The 22251-nt window shown below is 50.5% G+C and overlaps 1 protein-coding gene across 19 annotated transcripts in view; it reads right to left on the bottom strand.

The window, feature by feature from the left end:
- Positions 1-4871: 4871 nt before the first annotated feature.
- LOC116436998 (claudin-17-like) overlaps positions 4872-22251 on the bottom strand; it is a 35791-nt gene continuing 18411 nt past the window's right edge. For 5 of the 19 annotated variants that reach the window (XR_004237146.1, XR_004237145.1, XR_004237140.1 and 2 more), the window contains 5 exons: positions 20616-20749; positions 13640-16227; positions 11867-12037; positions 11502-11621; positions 9067-9328 (listed from right to left, as the gene is read on the bottom strand). Coding sequence is in view for 9 of the 19 variants with exons in the window: in XM_032094457.1 (XP_031950348.1) it covers positions 9260-9328; positions 11502-11624; positions 11867-12040; positions 13640-13721; positions 14160-14367; positions 16002-16011 (666 nt within the window). In the remaining 10 variants the exon portion in view is untranslated. Of the gene's footprint in view, positions 9329-11501; positions 11625-11866; positions 12041-13639; positions 16228-20615; positions 20750-21217; positions 21405-21645; positions 21809-22251 lie in introns of those variants that run through there. The other 14 variants (XR_004237136.1, XR_004237137.1, XR_004237144.1 and 11 more) reach the window with 11 other exon arrangements.

Here is a 22251-nt window from a genome sequence, read left to right as displayed (position 1 = left end):
CTAAGTGGGAAAGACGAGCAGGTGCATTTTATTCAGCCACTGCTGGTGACTGTGTGTGTGTGGATGGGAATTCCCACCGTGGGCGTTACCTTCACAGCTGCCTTTGCCCATTCCCTCCAAACGCATTGCACAGGGCTGGGAGAGGCCAGGAACAATGAGACATGGGCACTCAGTTGGCTTGTGCCCACTGAGCTGTTTTATGCTTTTTCTCTGTTTAGCAATATTCATTGCTTTTGGGTTTTTTAAACTCAGTTTAAGATTCTGCACTGACTGTGTGCAGCGAAACTGAAGGGCTACCATGAGCCAGGTGAGTTCTCTGGCTTGCTCAGATCCTGCTGCTGAGGAGCCAGCGCCTTGAGAAGAGGATGGATGGATGGACCAGGCTGGGAGGGAAGCTGGGGGAGAGTCTGCTCCACACCCCTGCCCCTGCCAGCCTGGTTATGATGTGCTGCTGCGGGGTGCTGCACGCTGCTCCTCCCTGAGAGATGAGGGTGCAGAACCTCGGGGGCTGCTTGAGGTCACACTGGAGTCCCTGGTAGGGGTAACTTGAGGACTTCTTTTGGTGTTTCTCGAGGTCATTGGAGTCTTTTTTAATTGATCCAGGGGTTGCTTGAGGCCATTTGGGGTTACTTGTGGTCACTGGTGTCCCTGACTGGGGTTACTTGAGGTCATTTGGGCTTACTTGAGGTCATTGGTGTCCCTGACTGGGGTTACTTGAGGTCATTTGGGGTTACTTGTGATCACTGCTGTCCCTGACTGGGGTTACTTGAGGTCTTTTGGGGTTTCTTGAGGTCATTGGAGTCTTTTTTAATTGATCCAGGGGTTGCTTGAGGCCATTTGGGGTTACTTGAGGTCATTGGGACACCTTTAGCAACCTAGAAGTGAGACAACGCACACTTGGGAGCTAAGCTCAGCGTGCGAGGTGGTGGACAAGGGAACCTTTCTTTGGAGGCCCCGGGGGCAGTTCTGGGCAATGCCCCCGAAAGCCGCCCACGCGGGGTGGCTTGGGGTGACTTTATGATGTGTATCCCATATCGCTGCCCTATGCCCAGAAATTAATTTTTGTGCTTTTTCCAAGCAGTTTGCAGCTTGTTCAAGGTCACAGAGAGAGAGAGAGACTTTTTTTCAGCTGCGGCAGGAGAGCGAGAGGGAAGGGAAGCACCCGGCTTGCTTTCCTTTCCAGCCAGCTTTCGGCAGGTTTTTTTCCTCAGCTCCTTTTCCTTCGGAGAGTTGAACTTTTGTTTTCCTGGGACTTCGCTTTTTGCCCTTTTCTCTCTGCTGGACGGTTTCAACATCAGAATACATCGGGAGGAATTTCCACCGAGGCCTTGGCCCTGGAGGTGGGCCCACCACGACCCAGCTCCGAGGAGGGGGAGAGAGATCTACAGAAGGACTCTGAATTTTCCCCCAGGTTTCTCTCAGCAGAGCAAGAGGTTTTATTATTTAGCATCATTATCCTTTTCCTGTGTATTTATTAAATAAATAGTTTTTATCTCTTTGTCTTTCCTTCGAGGATAATTTATTTTTTCCCGAAGCTGGTGGGGGAGGGGTGGTTGTAGCCTGCCTTCTCTCAGAGGATGTATTTCCAAATTTGACCAAACTGGAACACGGGGTGAGGACAGCTTGTGTAAGTTCAGCCAATTAGCCTAATTGACCAAAAGCACCAATCAGGAGGATGAAAGGGGATTCAATTTCCCCCCCCCCGAGGTCGAGCCCCTTCTCTGAAGCCTGCCCTTGGTTCTCACTGCACTTTGTTCGTGAAAATGAAACCCAAAGAGCTGCTCTCAGCCCCGGCAGCCAGGAGGAACCCAGGCAGCACAGGGGCCCTGGAGCGTGTTTTCTCTCTCTGCCTGGGGAAAGGGCACAGAAAACTACTGGGAAAAGGAGCCGATAGCACAGCAGGGCGCAGAGCTACAACTGTGTGTGCAGAGAATGCAGAGAACGTTGGAAAGGGAAAGGAAAAAGGAAAAACAAACACAGCACCAATTGGAGTCCCTGTGGGGGTTACCTGAGGTCATTGGAGGCTGTGCTAATTGATCCAGGGGTTACCTGAGGTCGTTTGAGGCCCTGACCGGGGTTACTTGAGGTCATTGGGGTCACTTGAGGTCATTTGAGGCCCTGACTGGGGTTACTTGAGGTCATTGGGGTCACTTGAGGTCACAGGGGTTACTTGAGGTCATTTGAGAATTTTTCGTTTAATCCGGGGTTACTTGAGGTCGTTTGAGGCCCTGATTCAGGGGTTACTTGAGGTCATTGGGGGTCACTTGAGGTCATTTGAGGCCCTGACTGGGGTTACTTGAGGTCATTGGGGTCACTTGAGGTCATTTGAGGCCCTGACCGGGGTTACTTGAGGTCATTGGGGTCACTTGAGGTCATTTGAGGCCCTGACTGGGGTTACTTGAGGTCATTGGGGTCACTTGAGGTCACAGGGGTTACTTGAGGTCATTTGAGAATTTTTCGTTTGATCCGGGGTTACTTTAGGTCATTTGAGGCCCTGATCCAGGGGTTACTTGAGGTCATTGGGGGTCACTTGAGGTCATTTGAGGCCCTGATCGGGGTTACTTGAGGTCATTGGGGTCACTTGAGGTCATTTGAGGTCCTGACCGGGGTTACTTGAGGTCATTGGGGTCACTTGAGGTCACAGGGGTTACTTGAGGTCATTGGAGAATTTTTCGTTTGATCCAGGGTTACTTTAGGTCATTTGAGGCCCTGATCCAGGGGTTACTTGAGGTCATTGGGGGTCACTTGAGGTCATTTGAGGCCCTGACTGGGGTTACTTGAGGTCATTGGGGTCACTTGAGGTCACAGGGGTTACTTGAGGTCATTGGAGAATTTTTTATTGATCATGGGATTATTTGAGGCCATTTGAGGCCTTTAGCAGCGTTACTTGAGGTTACAAGGGTGTTTGAGATCATTGGAGGCTTTTTAAATACATCCAGGGGTTGCTTGAGGTCCTTTGGGCTGACTTGGTCAGGAAGCCCAGTTAGCACAGGCGCTGCCTTTGGACTTTGCTGTCCAGAACATCCACCCAGGACTGCAGAGACAGCAGAGGCAGCAACCAGGACAGCTGGGCACACGTGGACCCAGCACACTGGTGTGGAGGTCTCCAAGCCTGGAGATTTGGCCTTCCCAGCTGGAAGAAAGGGATTGCTGGGCTAACATGAGCCACCTGTGCCTGCTTTATTGTCTGTGTTCCCTTGCTGCCCCTGCTGCAGGGAGCAGCCATGGAACAGCCAGGAGGGGCTGTTCCCACTGTTCCAGCTTGTTAAAAAGGGCTAAGGCAACAATAACTAGGGCTTGTGAAGACAAATGGAGAAATGAGAAGAGGAGGGGTTGAGAGGAAAGATGTGTGCTGATGTCCTCACAAACAATTCGAGGGGTGAAGCCGAGGGTGTGAACATCTTTGCAATGGGTCTGACTGTCTGCACTGCCTTTGGTGCAGAGCCCAGGGAGCCTGGCTCCTGAAACACACAGGGGTCTGCACAAGCCTGAACTGTGGGGGAAAATGCCAGGTTCAAGGGGGAATGTGGGCTAGGCAGCTCGGGAAGGCTGCACCTTCCTGGTACCTCAGCAGTGGGGAAGGGAAGAGGGCACCGTGCGGCCGGGAGTTTGGGATAAAGGGAGGCTGCGCCCTCTGGTACCTGGAGAGAGAAACCCCGCGGGCTGTGCCCTGGTGGCCTCTCTCCCTTGACTCCAATAAAGTTGCAGGGCTCCTCTGTCTCCTTTTTGGACAGAAACCCCAGGCACTGGTGGATTTTCCTGACAAGTCTGTGCTTTTATTTCAAATACACAGCAAGATTGCAGCTGGACACATTTGTTTCCAAAGTCACCTTGTCCTGCAACCACCAAACATGAAAGCATACAATAGCATCAGGCTACTACACCCGAGATTGACCCACGATATTTATTCAGCTCTTTCAATCAGCCCAGGGAGGCTGAAGGTTCTGCCAGTTGTGCCTGTGAGCACAGAGCACCAGGGCAGCTTCCACCCTGCCCTCCTCCAGGAGAGCAGAGCTGCAGCATGCCAGAACCTTTTTAGTCACATTTTAGTCAACATTTTAGTCACCCCTGGCCCATCCACAGCAAGTGACAGCCTCAGCCCAGGCCTTTCCTTGCCAGAGAAAAGTGCAGTCTGGAGTGATTATTCCCACCCTCTTTCCTCCACCACAGAGTGTGACCAAGCTCTTCCTCCAGGGCCCTCCTGGACCCCCCTTCCCTAAAAGGCTTTGCTGCTCTACTCGTGTTCCTGAGCAGCCTCTCCTCACCTGTCTCACAGAAGGACACGTTCAGCCATCCAAATAAGCTCCAAGAATCCCCTCAGACACTCGGGGTTCCTGGAGACAGGATCTGGCTGGATATAACCCAGCCTTGGGCACAGGGATGTGTCCCAGCTCCTCCATCACTCCCCTCAAGCCAAACTTTGCCTGTTACCCTCAGAAAACTCATCAACAGCAGCACTTCAGTTTAAAATTCAACTGCAGGGTTTTTTGCTGAACTCTTACAGCTCCCTTCTCCTGCTCCCGCTCCCAAACTGCAGCTCCCGAGTCAGTTCAGAGCATCTGAGCAGGGGAAGGAAGAGGAAAAACTCTGCATCCCTTAGCAGGCACAAATGCACCCATTCAGTGCCAAATGCCTTCCTTGCACACAGAGACAAAACATCCACTAATCCTCTAAATGGGCTTTTCCCCACCAGAATCCACAATGTGGGATTTCAGTTTGGCTCAGCAGGAGGAGGCAACCCCTGAGTTACCTCTCCTGCAGATCAGCTCCTCCTGAGATATTTGTTCCTGCACCACACTCAGATGTGATAGTGCCACAGACTCCTGAGAGCCTAAAATGCTCCATCACACCACCAGCAATCCCCATTTGTGCCACTCAAACCCCGGATGTGCCAGCACCACCCAGCCTGGCTCTACCCTCGGAATCAGGGTTGGATTCCCAGCCCACACACGAGCACTGGGTTGTCTGAGCTCAGAGACTTTGTTTGGGCTCCTCTTGTGATCAACTGGTAAAAGAGAGAAATGGGGCAATATGTAGTCATCAGGTGTTAATGTCAGACATAAAAAGCTCAGGTTTTCTTTGAAATTGATGTTAAATGCTCAAATAAAGCAGTTTTATCTTTCCGCTCTTTGAAAATGAAGTTACCAGTGCAAATGGCACACCCAGTTCCAATGTGATTCCTAGATGGGCCCACTGATAGTGGAAGCATTCAGGAGCCTCTAATTAATGTTATAGAAAACTGTACTTAATTACTTCTTAAGCACTTACATCTGCATGAAGTTGCATTACACTGAATCCATCATCATTTAAATCCATTACCTACACATAAATATGTATCAAATTTGCATTGCAAATGTCTTCATCCTCTGCTTTGTTAATCACAAATGTCATGTCTAAATTACTCCAAAACCTGCAATTCTGGCTTACTCACCAAATAGTTCCATATTAAACAAAATATGCATTATAGGATCAAAATACAATAAAATAGGAGGTGGAGGTCCTCAGGGTAGAGGAAATTATTACCAAAGACACCAGAATGACTCCACTGAAATCAGCTGTCAGTGACAGCTGCTGTGACAGACTTCATAAGACAACAGAAAAAATATATGGCTTAGTGCTAGAAAACCTATTTATGACTGTTTTCTTCAATTTTCATCTAGAATTAGTAAGTGCTGATTCGACTGCTCAAGTGACAAGCTGGACACATCACACCTGTTTTGTGGTGCCTAGAAAATTCCCACTGCAAGATCTGAGCTGGCTGTCCTCAATGCAAATGCTCATGAGTGAATACATGTAATGAATTTCTGTGGAGCACTGCACTGTCTCATCTAAGTTCATCTGAAGCCAAGTTAATAAAAGGCTTCTTTAATTACAGGCACCTTTCCATGCTCCCTTTCAGACTGAGCAGTCAAATGAGCACACAGAGACATTGCTCTCCTCAGCCCCAGCAGCCATTACAGCCTTGTCACAGCACCAGCCACAGGCACAGAAAGGCTCAGGCTGAGCCCTGGGCCACGAAATGACCCCTTAAATGCTGCCATCCATCCCTGCTGGGTAAAGAACCAGAAAAACCCTTCTGAGCTGGACCTGCTTTGGGCACTTATCAACGCCACAGACACCGTCAGATGCAGATTCCAAGGTTTTCAGCTGGGAATAATAAAATGCCCAGCTGCAAACACTCTTGGATCCTGCAGGATGGACAGACAGGATCAGGCTGCTCCAGCCGCATTCCCAAATCAGCCTGGCAAGCACAAAACAGCCAGAGCAAGGCTAGGGCTTTGCAGAGGAGTAGGTGCTGCCTGCAGAGCAGGAGAAGCCATGGAAGATGAGGGGTGGCAAACAGCAGGAAGCCAATACTCTCACGGCACATTTTGGGGAAGTGGTTAAAAATCTGACTGTTCTGGGCCCTGCAGAGGAGATGAGGAGGATGCACCAGCTCCACAAGCACCAGAGAATGCCAAGGACAATCCCAGAGGCCTCTGCTGGGGTAGCACGAACATCCCTGTGCAGGACTGGCAGCAGGATTGCTGCAGGCTTCTCCGTTCACTGAGCCGTGCTGCCAGCCCCACGCTTCCCCCAGAGCACTCCTTACAGTCACTCCACTCCAGAGGGAAATGCCCTGCTCCCTTTGCACCTCGGGGGTCTGGGAAGGGCTGTGGGATATTGCACAGCAGCTCCTTCCCTCCAGCCCAGCACAGGCTGTTCATCTTCCCGGAGAGCCTCCTGACTGCCACTGTCCCCACACCTTTCCTCATTCCCAAATAAATGGGGACTGTGCTCTAACCAAACACCCGTGTAAGAACAGTTCCTGCCAGGCTGTTAGAGAGCAGATATCCCCATCAACAGTAAACAGCAAGGGAACAAAATTACTCCTCCATTACAGGCCTGAAAGTAAATTAAGGAGTCAATCAGCACACGTCAAGTAGGAAGATCACAGGATGTCCCATCCCTGGCAGTGTCCAAGGCCAGCTTGGGCAGGGCTTGGAGCAGCCTGGGACAGTGGAAGGTGTCCGAGCCCATGGCAGGGGCTGGAACGAGATGATCCCTAAGGTCCTGTACAGCCCAGAGCACTCCCTGGCTCCATGGCCACGGGCAGCCCCTACACGTAGGCATGGACACCCAGGGCCGGCCCTCCTGCCCTGGCCAGCCGGGCCCGGGCCAGCGAGGGGTACCTGGGCCTCGTGGCCGTGTCAGCCCAGCACCAGAAGTGACAGTACATGGCTCCTGCGGCCAGCAGCAGGGCACTGCTGCCCCAGCCCACGTACAGGGCGGCTCCCAGCTCCCGCTTCAGCGGCACGGGCACGTCGGGGTCGTAGAAGTCCCGAATGATGCTGCCCCCAGTCCAGGACACCGGGATGAGGACCAGGCTGCCCGTGAGGAGGAAGGCAACACCAGCTGCCAGGATGAAGATGCTGATGCCCTGGGGACCCTCCTTGCCGCGCTGAGTGTACTTGACCCCGACAATGGCCATCAGGAAGGAGACGATGGACAGCCCCACGGCGACGCACATGAGGGCCCGGAAGGCCTCCAGCGGCGGGGGCAGCGCCAGCACCGAGTCGTAGAACTTGCACTGCAGCCTGATGCCCAGCTGGCTGATGCAGTCCATCCACAGCCCCTCCCAGATGGTCTCAAACACCACGATGTTGCCATCCACGTAGGCAGAGACCCTCCACTGGGGCATGGCCGTGGCTGCCAGGGTGCCCACCATGCCCACACCGCCGAAAATCAGCCCGGTGATCTGGAGCACGCAGCAAGCCATGCTGCTCCCAAACCTGCTCCCAAACCTGCTCCAGCTGCTGGCCCAGGGGCTGCCAAAGTCACTTACTCACAGAAATCGTGGACACCATGAGAAGGAGTATCGTCTCTGGCCGTTTCCTCATGCAGCAGGTTGGGTTTCTCGGGAGAGGCTCGCTCCAAGGTTGGGTTTCTCAGGAGAGGCTTGCTCCAGTCAGGAGTTCAAACAGGTGGAAATCATTCCTGATTGCTCCAAGGCCCTGCTATTTATTTGCTTTGAAATCCCCTCTGACTGCAGCCCATCAAGCCTGACAGGTTTGCAGCCAATGGCAGCCTGGGAGAGGTGTGGCAGGGCTGATTTCACTGCTTCTCACAGGGTGGCTGAAGTGCTGCTAGAATTAAGCAAGTGGCAGGGATTCGATTAAAGGTGCCTAATTGCAGGGCTAACAATTCTTAACTGCGAGACTGCAGCTCTGTTGCAATTCAGTACAGAAAGCCTGAACTTCCGTCTGCTAAAATCTTGTTTAAAGTGGGTCATTACAGTTGTTCTTACAACAAAAGCTTAACTTGAGTCTTGGAGTGGGGCTTATTTTCTAAGTGCTGCAGCCCTGGGAAAACATCTGATTATTATTTTCCTTTAAATCAAGCCAGGAGGTGCTTGGTGTAGCCCTTTAATGTAGATTTCTCATTTTGATCAAATACAAAAGTCTAATCATGGTATTAGACAGGTACAGGAAAGTCAAGTATTCCAATCAACATCAAAGGTTCGCTCTACCAGCTCCAAAATTCACGAGGGAGGCAAAGCAAAGAAGTGGCTGAGCTTCACAGCTCCTGCTTTTGAATCAGGAATAAAGGCACAGTTAGGAGATGATCCTCTGTGGGTGAACGAGGAGGAGAGTGTTGTCACTGTGTCCCACAGCAGCACTCTTACCCGGTGACACTGCGGGGCTGGGGGCACTTGTCTGATGTGTGTACAGGGAGTACAGCACACGAACCCAGAGTCCCTCCCACAGATCCCTGCAAGCCTGGACAAACACACATTCCAGAGGCTGATCCGCCTCGGGCAGCCCAGGAATAGCTGCTGTGGTAGGGCTTTGGCTGCCTCCATCTCCTGCCCTGAGACAGTGCTGCGTGACGACAGCTCATGGGTGGTGGTGAAGTTGGAGTGCTGCTGCTTACTCCAGCCCTTTGAACCAGTTAAAAACCAGAAATTTTAAAAAAAAAAGTGGCCCACTAAAGACAATAAAGGCCCCAGAAGTGCTCTCAAAGAAAGGCATGGTCTGGGGTTGTTTGTTTGTGGACTCTGTGTGTTTGGAAATATCAGACATTGCCTTTGATGGTATTAATTTAATTACAGCCTTAGGTGCCTACACAGCACATTCAAAGCCAAAGCTGAACCCATGGAAAGGGAATTGTCCACCCAAACCACCCACAGTCCAGTTACTCCTTGGAAGGATGGAAGGACGGAAGGACGGAAGGAAGGAAGGAAGGAAGTGCCAGATCATGCAAATTATTCAGTTTAATGTTACATTTCCACATGGAAAATGCTCCCGGGGGATCTGGGCAATTGAGCTTCACGTCTACAACCAGGAATCTGGAAAGAAAAAAATGTCTTCAGCTGAGATGTGAAACACAGAAATCAATCCACCATCAGGTTTGTACTTACAGGGAGAGGAGTTTCACATCACTGCAGACAGACAAGAAGAATTCTGTGATGCAGAAGTTGGAGGCACTTTGCTCTGTGCCCCAGTGGAGGTGAAATCAGGGCTCAGAGCTGGGTCTAAAAGAAGCTCCCTCCCCTGGCAGGACACTGCTCCTTTAGGAGAACACTGCACACAAGACCTGTACTATTTGAGTACAGTCTCCATCCATCTTGCTGGACTTCTTTGACCTCTGAATTCCCCAAACTGTTTTTTGGACTTCTTATTTTAACTCCAGAACTAGAAATCAATTTATGATGGAAAATCCCTCTTAAAATCAGCATTTAAATGCCTTTTTCTTCCTAACAGAAAACCCCTTTGTGCAACATTTTCAGGCAGGCAGCTCCCGAAGGTGTGTGCACAGCTGGAGCACAGAGCATGCCTAATGCCCCGAATCCATTCTCCTGGCTGCCTTATCAGGAATGCTGGGAAATAATTCTCCCTCAGATGCCCTGGGAGGGTCAGCAGTTGAGGCCACGCGGAAAATCGCCAGGGCATGGTTTGCAGAGAAGATGAGAACTGCCCGGAGAAATAGGATTAAAATGCAGCAACACATCCAGGGAGGGCCAAATGGCCGAGTGGGGCTGGATCTTGAGTGGGAATTAGAGCCTTTGGTGGGTGACATCCTGTGCAGGTGTCAGCAGGAGAGGGGGACAGCCAGGGGACTGCTGCAGGGCCAGTGGCAGGATGGTTCCTGTTGTTGGAACCTGAGGGGAAGGAGGCAGCAGAGGAAAACCACCAAATGGAATCTGAAGGCAAACTTCAGAGGTTTAAAGGAGCTACAGGAGACAGGTCGGGGGGAAAAAAAAAAAAAAAAGAAACATTAAAAATATCTTGGAACTGGAAAACCTCCTGAACCTCTCCCATGCCAGTGAGCCCCTGACTTCACTAATCTATGGAAAAAACCACCTTCTGCAAGTAAATCCTGTGTTTGGGTCAGCCTGGAGGGGGCTCTTACAGCCCTGTACCCCCCAGAGAACTGCAGCTCCATTGCAAGGCTCTCAGAAGGAGAGGCTTGGCCGGCTGAGGCATTCCCAAACCTCCCTGAACAGCACCTCTCTCTCAGAGCAGAAACCACAGAAGTTCTCCCAGGGTGGGCAGATACCACGGAGGGAACAAAAGGAAATGCCTGCTTACCCCTGACCAGACGCTGGAAGCCTCCTCACTGTGCATCATCCCTCTGCTGTGCTATTGGAACGCTTCCCTGCCTCAAGAGGACAAGACCAGTTCTTATGCAAACATGTCCACCCCAAAATTTGCCTTCAAAGAGGAAAGTGGGTGACTGAGGGAGCACGTAGCCTTTACACCTCATCTCTCCCGGGATCTCTCTCAGATTTACATTTGCTCTTCCCTTCAAATCAGGATGTTCATTTCAATCTTTCCCTGGGGCACCACCTTCTGTTCCCTCTGTGGCTCTTAAAGTGCTGATGCCCCTTGAAAACGAAGAAGCAGAGCATCCCCAGTCCACAGGATTAACCGAACCGAGCCTCAGTGGTTAATTAGTTACAGGCACCAATAATGTAAACACTGAGTTGCCTCCCCGAAAGCAGGATGAACTCCTCTTTGAATAACCTCTCTGTACCTTGACTTTCAGAGTGCTTATCCCTACACACGCACCTATAGAGAGAGCAAGAGGCTTTAATCCTGTACAAATGTACAGCCATAATGGCCAGAGCTCATTACGGGCTCTCCTCGGCAGCACAGAGGCTGTGCTGCAGCCTAATGAGCTGCGCTGGAGGCTCAGTAACACTCCCGGAGCAGGCAGATACGGAGATTTATCAAAGGCACACTTCCAGTCAGTGCTTACAGAGTCCCAGTGACGTCTCTGAGCTCCCAGCTACCGAGGCAGAGCCTGGCAGGGGGACCCCAGCGGGCTGGGGCTCCGTGGGCTCCCTGCATCCCTCCCGTGGGCAGGGGGCTCACCTGGAGCCTCCTCTGCCAGCCCACCCTGCAGGGAGTGCACAGACAGAGAGCAGGCTTGCGGCTGCCTGCGTTCGTCTGTTTTGGAAACGCCTGTGAGTGGCATCAGCTCCCTCCTGCTCGTGGTTTTCACTCCCCAATCATTACCTGCTGCGTTAACCACTTTGTTTTCGGCTCCGTAGAGGGCTGCTCAACAAAATCACACTCCACTTTAATGGCTCCACTGCTTCCTGTGGTATCTTGATTGACTGCCGCATCTCCAGCCTGCTGCTGAGGCAAAAGGTGATCTTGAATCTGTTTTTACACTCAGGAGAAAATGGCCTGAAGCCAACAGAGGCCTTTGTATTTGTGCTACCTTTAATATTGCTGCCTGCGCTTCCACTCTCAGTTTTTAATGTTAAAAGATGAAAGGGCGCCTCCTTCCCCCCCTCTTCAAGAGTGGCACATTTTGGGGTGAGAGGAACACCTGCTCTCCTTAGACAGGGATTTCCCCTGGTCACTTGGGCACTCACCTCCAACTCCAGCTCCGGGGCGACCCCTGACTGACGCTGGAATTGCAAAGAACTGACATTTATCTTCTGCCACCTCCTCCAGCACACCCGAAATCCCCAGCCTGAGAGAACGGCCGGAGTCCTGCTGGTGCTCCACGTCTGATGGATCCTGTCCCCTGGACACTGAGGAACCTGCTTGCAGTGCAATGAAACCCCACAGTAATCAAATATCAAACACTCCTCCGAGTATTTAATCCACCTAAACCGCTTCAGGCTTTTACAAGGAATCTGTCACCTCCCCGCCTGCACACGGGAGCAGAACAAGCTGACAGAGATAGAAGCTGACAGAAAACTGCTGCCTCACTCTGCTGCCTACAGACAGCACCTCCAAGTGTATTTGGGGGCTGCTGATGGCCCTGCTGACACTGAGCTGTCGGAAATGCAGCAACTTCCCAGGGCAGCACTGGCTGCTCTCCGGAGTGCCAGCAGTTAGGCTGTCACTGCGTGGGGCACAGGGGAACTGCTTTATTTGCATGCCTTAATGGGTGGAGTGAAAGAGGCAGAGAGGGTAGATGGTGGCAGCGATGGCCTACAGACAGGTGAGAGGCAGGCTTTGTAGAAAGAGGTGATAGCTTTTATCAGACTGGCTGATGCTCTCAGAAACAAGATTAGGCTCGGCCTCCCAAGATTGGTTTTGGAGCTCAGCATTATAATGCACCTCTGAACTAGAGCTTCCCAGTAGCCAAGCAGTGCTGGGAACTAAACCAGTAGGTCTCAAACCATGAAGAAAAGGGGGTTTTCCATCTTTCCTAGTCATGATTTGGACACCTCCCTGTCCAGTCCTGTCTCCCTCAGGTTCTGTCCTTTCCCAAGCCCATGTCCTGAATGCAATTACATTCTTAATTTTCACCTCCAAAATAAACCCCAATAACGTGACCTGTTTGCCCCAGTGATGTGCTGGGAGCTAGGGGGCTGGAAGTTAGGGAAGGGAAAGGAAAAAAGACGGAAAACGGTCTGACATGTGCAGACTGACTTTAAAATAAGGATAAAACAGAAGAGAAGGAGGTCTCAGGAAACCTGGTGCTGTTGTGTGGAACGGGGCTCACATTGCAGGCAGAAGATGGAATTGAAGGATCATTAGGATGAGAGGAGCTGCATCTCTGCACAAGGCCATTGCCAAGGAGGTAAGAGTGCCTGGAGCAGCCAGGGAGAACAGCTCCTCTGATCCTGATCTCGTTATTCCTTATTAACCACACTGAACAGCTTAGGGGTGGGAATGGGGACGAGGCTTAAGAATTCCTCAGGAAGAAGTGAATGGGAAGTAAAACAAAATGTAGCATGGATGCAGTGAAAAATAAGTTCAGGTTTTGTTTGGTATCATTTCTAGAAAATAAAAGTTGATAAAATCAAATCCATTTGGACCTTATTAAAGCACCTGGCTCAGCATGGAAAATCAACAGAGACACTGGAGGGATGGCACAGAGTACCAAGAATGCAACGTGGAGGCAGAACCACGAGTCAGTGAAACAACAAAAGGCTCTGCTGCAAGGAGAACTATCACACCCCTATGCCCAGACACTGATTTCTGCTGCTGATGGAGCCAAGGATTTCTCTGGGGCCTCATCCTACTCCCCTCAGGAATCCAACAACAAAGGAGGAACTGCAGCCAGGAAATCTGCACCAGGCCCCAGCTGGGGATGTGCTGTCAGTGGCTGAGCCCCACAGCCAGGATGATGAAGTGGAGTGCATCCCACCCACCCTGGGAAGGGCTCTCCTGGCTCTGACAACATTTACCTGAGCTGTGGCCACCTGCAGGCAGTGTGCTCCCTGTGCTCTGCAGCTTCTCTGGGACTCTGCACAGTTCAGGGCAACAAACCTGGAAAGGGAGAGGAGAAGCAGCCAAAACCAGCCAGAGGGGGTAAATGAGTGTGGGGAGGAGTGTGAGGAGGGTGACAGAGAGGAAGGAATTTGGAGGTGATGAAGCTGAGCAAGGGGGGCTCAAGAAGCCAGGTGGGATCAGTCCTGAAGGAAGGAAAAGCTTTCAGAGCTAAAGGAAAGCTGCCGACTGTGGGAAAGGAATCGCAGAGCAGCCTTGCTCTGCAGCCAGGAGATTTAGTTCCAGCTGCCTGAAAACCCTCTCTAGTGAAAATGACTACTAAGGGCTGGGATATACTTCTAGGGACACCGCAGAACAGCCACCTCTGGAGGTTTTATTGCAGGAACAGCTCTCAGGAACAATTGTGGCGCTTTTATTCACCAAAAGAGCAAGGGAGCAGTCCAGAGGTATCAGCTTTTCTAGAGGAACTTCACCCACCTGAGCCGAACGAGCATTTCCTCCTCTGCCCTGCAGGGTGGGCATCCACTTACACGGCCCAGAGGGCACCAGGTGCACCTGGAAAGGCTCCACTTCCATGGAATGTGCGCGAGTGCCCAACGTGCCGAGTGAAGGGGGACAGGGCAGACCCCCTCGGTTTCATCTCTGAAAGCAATACTGCTTATTCCCCACATCAATGCTCTTGTCCCTAAGCAGGAAAAAGGGTTTCACATCATAAACTCCCAATAAAATACTTACAACAGTCAATCAAACTCCAGAACAGGACTGTTGTTCTCCATTAAACACCACAAATTGAATTACGCTCCCAGTTGAGTCAAAGGCAAAATTCCATCGATTTCCGTGGGTCTGGAGTTACACTTTATTATTGGTTACAAAATTCTATTAAAATACTGCTACTATTGATTGGTTTGGGTCATTCATTAAATCGATTTGTCTGGAATTACTTATTTTTTACTAGGCTTGGTTTCTTTACATTGCTGCTTATTGGGGGGGTCATGATCTTAACAGGAGTAATATAGTTTAGCCTGTTTTAATGGGAGTGAATACTATGGTTGTTTATGTTCCTTATCTCTATAAACTATGCTGGTGTGAGTGGGTTTCAGCAAAAGTCTTGACCTGGTTGTACAAAAGACCCTTTAAAAAAATCAAATATACATGTGTATATGTATGTATACATATATATATACACACCACAGAGTCCTGTGGCAAGCAACCAGCACAGTTCTTGTGCTCTGTGCAATGCTGGAAAATGCTGTAAGCCATGAGTCTGCTGCCTCTGAAAGAAGGTTGTGAATGAGTTTGACCTGTTTGGGTTACAAAGGAAATATTAACTTTCCCTGAAAGGATGATAATTAGGATGTACATAGAGAGCTGTGTTTATTCTCTGAAATAAGGGATATTTTTTCATGTGTTTCAGCTTACCTTCCTCTGCTGGGTAAATTCTCCATGCAACCCTCCATTAAGCCTACAGTAAATCAATCCCTTGGTGAATGCTTTTCTTTTAAACCATTATTATCTTGTCTTTATTCACTGTTATCCCTTCTTTCTCAGGCAGAAAACAAAACCCCTCAGCCGCTTAACTCCTCCTTTCATTGCAACAGGCCAGGCTTTCATACCATGGTGTAATTCTAAGCCCTTTTTTACTGCTTGTCATACAAAATGCACCCAAAGCAGAAGCAGAGCCACACAGCCCAAAAGCTGTTCCAAGGTGCCACCCAAATAAGCCAAGCTGCTGCCCCAGTGCCATTACCCATCCACGTGTGCGTGCACTGGGATGGTGCAGCAGAGCCCCCAGTGTGTGGCTGAGCCCCCAGCCGCAGCACAGAGCAGCAGGAGGCACAGGCAGGCTCTCATTCCCTTCAGTGCCTGAGCCCCAATCCCTCTGGAAGAACTGGGACAGGGAGAGCCACTTGGGATAAATGTGCCTTCTGGGGCAAATGCTCTGTGTTGGAGCTGTTTATCTGAAGAAACAATGAAAAGCCCCAAGCCCTGTCCTTAGCTGTGGCTGTGTTCTGCAGCTCTAGGGATGGAGCAGGCCCAGCAGGGAGACACTGGTGCCACTCCTGGGTCTGTTGTACAGAAATCAGGAGTATCCCACCCCAGCTCAGTGGCACAGTGCCAGGGGAAAGCAGAGCCAGCTCCGTGCCACAGGGCTTCTCCTCTGCTCCCAAAAGCACTTTTGTTCTGATGCTTTGGGGAGAGCACTGCAGAGACAGGATGCAGGGACAAAGCAAAGCTAAAGGATACGGAGAAATTAACCCTGAACCCAAAGCTGCAACGCACCGTTTAAGGGGGAGAAAGGAGACCCAAACCTGCCAGTACCTCCACACATACATAGCTCTAGACTCCTCTTGCTGCACACCGAGCTGTGGGAATGAGCAGGATTCCAGAGATATCCATGTGCCTAAAGGACTGCACATTCAGCTCCTCAGGATGGGGTATAAGCCACGTAACAAATTGTTTTCCTCTGCAGAAGTCAGCAACTTGCCTAAGATGGAAGGAAGTGCAACGGGAAGCATGGGTGCCTCAAGACCTGTGAGAGCTATACCTGTATAAATAGTTTAGAAAAACGTCATCTCAAATAAAAAATTAAAAATAATTTTTAAAAAAAGCCCACCACAAAAGCCACAAAAACCCCTTAAGAATTATGGCGAGAAGGTGAACTGTTCACTGAAGGGTTCTTGTGTGATGCGACCTTTCTTTCCTGGAAAATGCCAGGTGAAGAAATGAGTGTAAACCAGAACACCAGAAACCACAGGTAAAAACCTAAGAACAGACCCCACACAGACATGGAACAGTAGATCCTTTTCACAAATTCTTGTAGCTATGGGTGTATGCATGAGGTATTCAGCCTAATCTCTGAATGTGCCCCAGCACGGGAACTAGAAACCCAGCCTTAAACGAGGATTCTTTTGCTGTAAAATAGAGCTCCTCGTGTTAAGAGACAACCTAATTTGTTACACAGTAAAAGAACAATTTAGGATTTAACTGCCTAGATACTGAAATACAAGCCAGCTGCTATTCATCTGAACTTTCCCTCCTCTAGCTTTTTCCTTGCCATTTACAGCTCTTCAAAAGCAGAAAGCAAATGCACAAGTGCTAAATGTGCCAGCTCGCTGGCATATCAGAGATAGAGGAGGGATAGAAGTCCCATTTACAGGGAATATCTTACGCTCCTCGAGTGTGTTTCTGTGGGTAAAACCATGGTTAGGGGGGAAGGCAGAGTAAGAAGCATCCTACAAATCTTTCCGTATTCCGTTTGTCTTTCATAGCCACCGAGTTTCCCAACCTCTGCAGCTGGCTGCTGCCCATGAAAACATGGGAAAATGGGGAAGGCAGGGGACCTCTCCTGCTGCTTCTGGCCCCCTGAGCCCTGATCTGTCCTTTTGGTGTTGTTTGCTGCTTTGCCTGCTGCAAACTTGTCCTGCCATCCGGCCCCCATCACTGCTGGCTTCAGGAAAACTGAGTGGGGAAAATGCCTTGGATGACCGGATTCCTGGAATCACAGAGTAATTCAAGTCAGAAGGAGCCTCTGAGTGTCATCTCATCCAACCCATGCTTGAAGCCGTGCCCTTCAAACTCACGAGGCTAAGAGCCCAATCAAGATCCATTTCCATCCTCAAAAATGTCCCCAGGTTTTCCTGGGGGAGGAGGAGGGGGTTAAATCCTTCTCCCCCAGGAGGAGTGTGAGGAGAGCCTATGAAAGCACAGCATTTCCCTGTGAGAATGGATTTGACACAGCCAACACAGAATAATGGAACCACCATGGCATGGCCCTGCAGCCCCGTGGCTGCCACTCAAACAGCAAAGGAAGAGCTCCCAGCCCCAGCAGAACCAATAAACAGGCACTTCAGTAATACTCCAGCAGGTAAACACAAGCGTGGTGCAAACAGCAGGGCTGATTTCTCTCAGAGACTGCTGAAGTTCTAATTTGCAGGACATGGAAAATAATTAGCAGAGCAAATATAATTTAACCACGTTATTGATTAATTTACAAACCCATTAAAGCTCCCATATAAATTCATGGTGGGATTGTGTCTGAGCCAAGGATTCAGTATTCGTACATTCTTGGAAGGATTAAATTTAAGTGCCTTATCTTGCTCAAAACCATTTTTGGAAGGAAATGAGGGGAAATCTTATTTAATGTTATGAATTGCATCTGCTTGTTTATAATTGAAACACAGGAAAGGGGCAAGTGATGAATCTCATTATTTGTTCTCCTCTCTATTCAAACATGTCATTTCATCATGGGGAAATATCAAAAATGCCTGTGAGTAGCTAACCACAGCTCACTGTCGGCCACAGGATCCTAACAGTGTGTTAGAAAACAAGTTATGTCCAGGCAAAATCTAGCCTTTCCTTTCCTCCTTCCCTTGCCTTCCCTTTCCCACTACATTAAGGAATTAATACCCCTGAAGTCAGTGTCCAACTTCTCTGTACAACCTGTGTGTTTTCCTGCTCTGTGCTCCCAGCTCTGCCCTCCTCCCCTTCCTGCTCCCCAGAGCAGGTGAGAGCTGCAGCACTTTTATTCTCTATATTTGGACCTAAAATGTCCTAAAAATATGGGCCTAGAGCAACTCCAGCTCTGCCTGGGCAGAGAATACACAACATTTCAGGGCTGCTTTGGTGTGTGTTGGCTCCAAACAGGTCCCCATGCTCAGGACATTCTGTTCCCTGTCCCTTTGGCACTTGGTATTCCGGTTAATCCCCTCCTGTGGGAGCAAGAAGGGATTGTTCCTCACCCTCCTCATGGCTCTCCTTCCCCTGCTGCTCTCTTTGGGGAGGAGATAACCCTGCCATGGCCCCCTTTCTCACAGCTCCCCTGGGAATCCACAACCCCGCTTAAATCCCACCTACCAAACAGGTGACAAAGTGATGATGCCCCCCTTGGATCAACACGTGGTGCAGGAAATTCAGTTTCCCTGGTTTTACCTTCTGTGTGTTTTGTGAGGTGCTAACGCAGGACATTTTCCAGGCTTGAAACAGGGACCCTGTTCCAAAGTAGGATTTCTGTAGGCACACAGTGGCTAAAGAGCTTCAGAGGCTGCAACTCCCTGAAGCCTCAGAGCTGCAGCCTCAGATGGATACAGACACTGCCTGAGCTGATCTGATTAAAAGTTTCACATCTGTGGACAAAACCGATCATTTGTGGCCCTTCTGCCTGGGTTTGGCATTCAGCCTTCCTGACATTCTTGCTGTGAAGGGCTGCCCATCCTGAAGGGCCCTCCCAGCACTTCCACAAGTGTGACATGACAGCTCATTGAAGATAAGAACCACTGGCAAGGCTGCCCTTCTGTTACAGCCCCAGTGCCTCGGTGGCTGCAGCAGGATTTCACAGGTGGGAATTAGAGCAAAACTTCCTATTTACCTGCTTGCCAAGAGCCTGTACTGGGATTTCGGCAGAGGAAATGCTGACTGGGCAGAGAACGGATGGAGAGCCCCTGTGCTCAGGTGAGACCCCACCTGCAGAGCTGCCCCAGCCCCGGGGCCAGCAGCACAAGGACCTGGAGCTGCTGGAGAGTCCAGAGGAGGCCCCGGAGCTGCCCCAGGGCTGGAGCCCCTCTGCTCTGGAGCCCGGCTGGGAGAGCTGGGGGTGCTCACCTGGAGAGGAGAAGGCTCCAGGGAGAGCTCAGAGCCCCTTGCAGGGCCTAAAGGGGCTCCAGGAGAGCTGGAGAGGGACTGGGGACAAGGCATGGAGGGACAGGACACAGGGAATGGCTTCCCACTGAATAAAGGTAGACTTAGAATGGATGCTAAGGAAGGAATCCTTCCCTGGGAGGGTGGAGTGGCACAGCTTGCCCAGAGAAGCCTCTGTTACCTGTCCAAGCCCTCTGCTGAGAAAGCTTCTCCCTGCCTCCTTCCCTGCTCTGCCCCCAGGTGTGGAACTCCTCCAGTGGGAGGGCACAGCAGCTCCAGGGCAGTGCAGGTTCACATGTGGGACCATTCCGAGAGCTCAGCCCTGACAGGGGGAGCTCTGCTTTTATCTGAGACACGAGAGCCCTCCCTCAGCCCCCAGACGAGGAGCACACCTGCAGCAGGGATCCAAGGCAGCCTCTGACTGCTCCTGGGAGGGCTCACACAGCCACAGCTGTTCCTGGCATCCCCTGAGCCCAGGGAAACACGCAATGTCCTGGGCTGGAAGGGCCCCACAGGGATCACCGAGTCCGGCTCAGGGCCCTGCACAGCCACCCCAACAAGGCCACCCTGTCCCTGGGAGCGCTGTCTCACAGGAAACACAAGGGAATTGTCCCACAGCTCCTCTGCCCTGACGTGCTGCTCCTCAAGCACTGCAGCAGTTCGCTGCCAGCAGCAGTGAGAGCGTTCCTCCTCCTGGCAACGCTGACCAATTCTACTCCAGTGACTTGAAAAACTGCTGCCCCTAAAATCACTCTCCTCGGCAGATTTAAACAAAACCAAATTTACCTTTTGGTCAAATGCCTTAGACAAAATCAGGAGTGTTGGCTTCTATCATGAAATTAAAGATTAAATGGGTAATGGCTGGGAAACAGCTCACACCCATGGCAAACTCTCATCTACCTTGTTTTTGCATTTCCACATTTGTATAATAAAATAATTTTTATATTCCTGTTTTCTATAAAATACTGATATCAATAAACCTATGACACAGGTGTCATTAACCCACAGTTTCCCCTCTGTAGGGAAGCAGGGACAGGGAATTGCTCTTGTGAAAAACCGGCCAGGTCAGGTTCCTTCCCTTGGTGGCTTCTGCAGCATCGTCCTCGCTCAGTGACAGAGTTTTTGTGCAGCTCCAAGGAGAACAAACACAGGGATGTGCTGGAGAGGGGTGGAGGGGATGGAGGAGCATGGGGAGGAAAAGCAGAGCCCTTCACTTCCAACCCCTTCTCTTCCCTCCCCTGCAGTGTGCCAAACAATCTGTATCTCAGTATTTTGTTCTGAAGCTGTGTTGCCTCTTACCTTGTTACACCGTGGTTTTGTACTTGATCTTAATCTTCCTCTGTTTAGCTGGTACCAGCCTCCGGCCTCCTCGCATTTAAGGATTTTCTGTCTGCAGAAATTTCCCATTAGGAGTAGGGAAAACCAAAGTGTTTCTGTGGAGAAATCATCACATAGGATCCAACGTTACACGGAGGGGGAAAAAAGAAAAGATAAGGCCATTTTAGCATGAATTCATTTTCCTAAAGCTTAAAGAAAGATCACATCATTTATTTTTTGCTTAATGCTGTTTCCCATAGGATGCAGGCAGGATGGAGGCAGTGCAGTGAAATTACAGCCATTTACAATCCTGCAGCACAGCAGACTCCAGGCTCTCTCCAGAGCGTGCCTCCAGCTCCCACCAACAGCTCTGGAGTCCTCTGGAGGGAACATTCACTTCATAATTTCACCACAAACCCGAGAGTCAACATCAGCTCCAGTGCTGCTAAATTATTCCCCCCTCACAAAAGCAGCTGTGAAAGAACATTATCATTACAGATCTCAAACAAGCTTTCCTTTGGTTGTTGTTACAAATTCTCATTTACGACTGTTGATGAATATTAATTCTCATTATCCCAAAATACCACCGAAGGTACGTTCAGTCACGAATTCCTCATAAAGATAATCAGGATTTCATACTTGCAGCCTTCCAGGACCTACAAGTCAAATGGAGAGAGATTGTTTACAGGGGCTTGGAGTAGCAGGACACAGGGAATGGCTGCAAAATAAAAGATAGTGGGTTTAGATGGGATTTGGGGAAGGAATTGCTCCCTGGGAGGGTGGGGAGGCCCTGGCACAGGGTGCCCAGAGCAGCTGTGGCTGCCCCTGGATCCCTGGCAGTGCCCAAGGCCAGGCTGGAGCAGCCTGGGACAGTGGAAGGTGTCCCTGCCCATGGCAGGGGCAGGAATGGGATGAGCTTCCAGGTCCCCTCCAACCCAAACCACGTTTCTATTTGAGCAAAGACAGCCGGTGTTGCACCGATTCATCTGCAAAAGCTCTGCAAAATATTTACCGTGACTGATGAGTCCTTGGGCTTGTATTTCCAGGAATTTGGCCTCAGCTTTCCTGGTTTCATTGTTTCCCAGAGACCTCCTCCCACTCAGCCACCCTCACACCAGGCTGCCTCAGCTTTTCTAAACCCAGGCAGCAAATGAAGGCACCGGGGTCAGGCAGAGCTGGGAGAGAAACAAAATGTGCTCTAATGAATTCTGCCTGGCCGTTTCTTAATTCTCCTCCTGCAAAGCACCCAAACAAACCCACTCAGGATGTTGGCTTCCAAGCAGCGCAGGCTGAGGGCTTAATTAGCCCAGAGCTCCCCAGATCGATCAGCACTGCAGCTAGAACCCAAGAAAGGAGGCAGGAATGGCCCTCGGATCTCTCAGTGTGCCCTGGATCAAAGGAGATGCTGAACACCTGAGATCAGGTGATAACATGATCCTTCTTTTAAAAGCGTGATGAAAACTGTCACTGCTGGCCTCGGGTCTCTTTGATCTGCTGGAGTGGGGCCCTCCTGGAGAGCAGCAGGGACATCAAACCCCTCAGGCACCCTGGGGCTGAGCTGTAGTGTCACACCCTCACCCTTCTGGGGCTGCTTCTGGGAAAGGTGGAACATCTTGGC

The sequence above is a fragment of the Corvus moneduloides genome, chromosome 2 (assembly GCF_009650955.1).
Source record: "Corvus moneduloides isolate bCorMon1 chromosome 2, bCorMon1.pri, whole genome shotgun sequence".
Taxonomy (NCBI): domain Eukaryota; kingdom Metazoa; phylum Chordata; class Aves; order Passeriformes; family Corvidae; genus Corvus; species Corvus moneduloides.
This window is presented reverse-complemented; position numbering and strand designations above follow the sequence as displayed.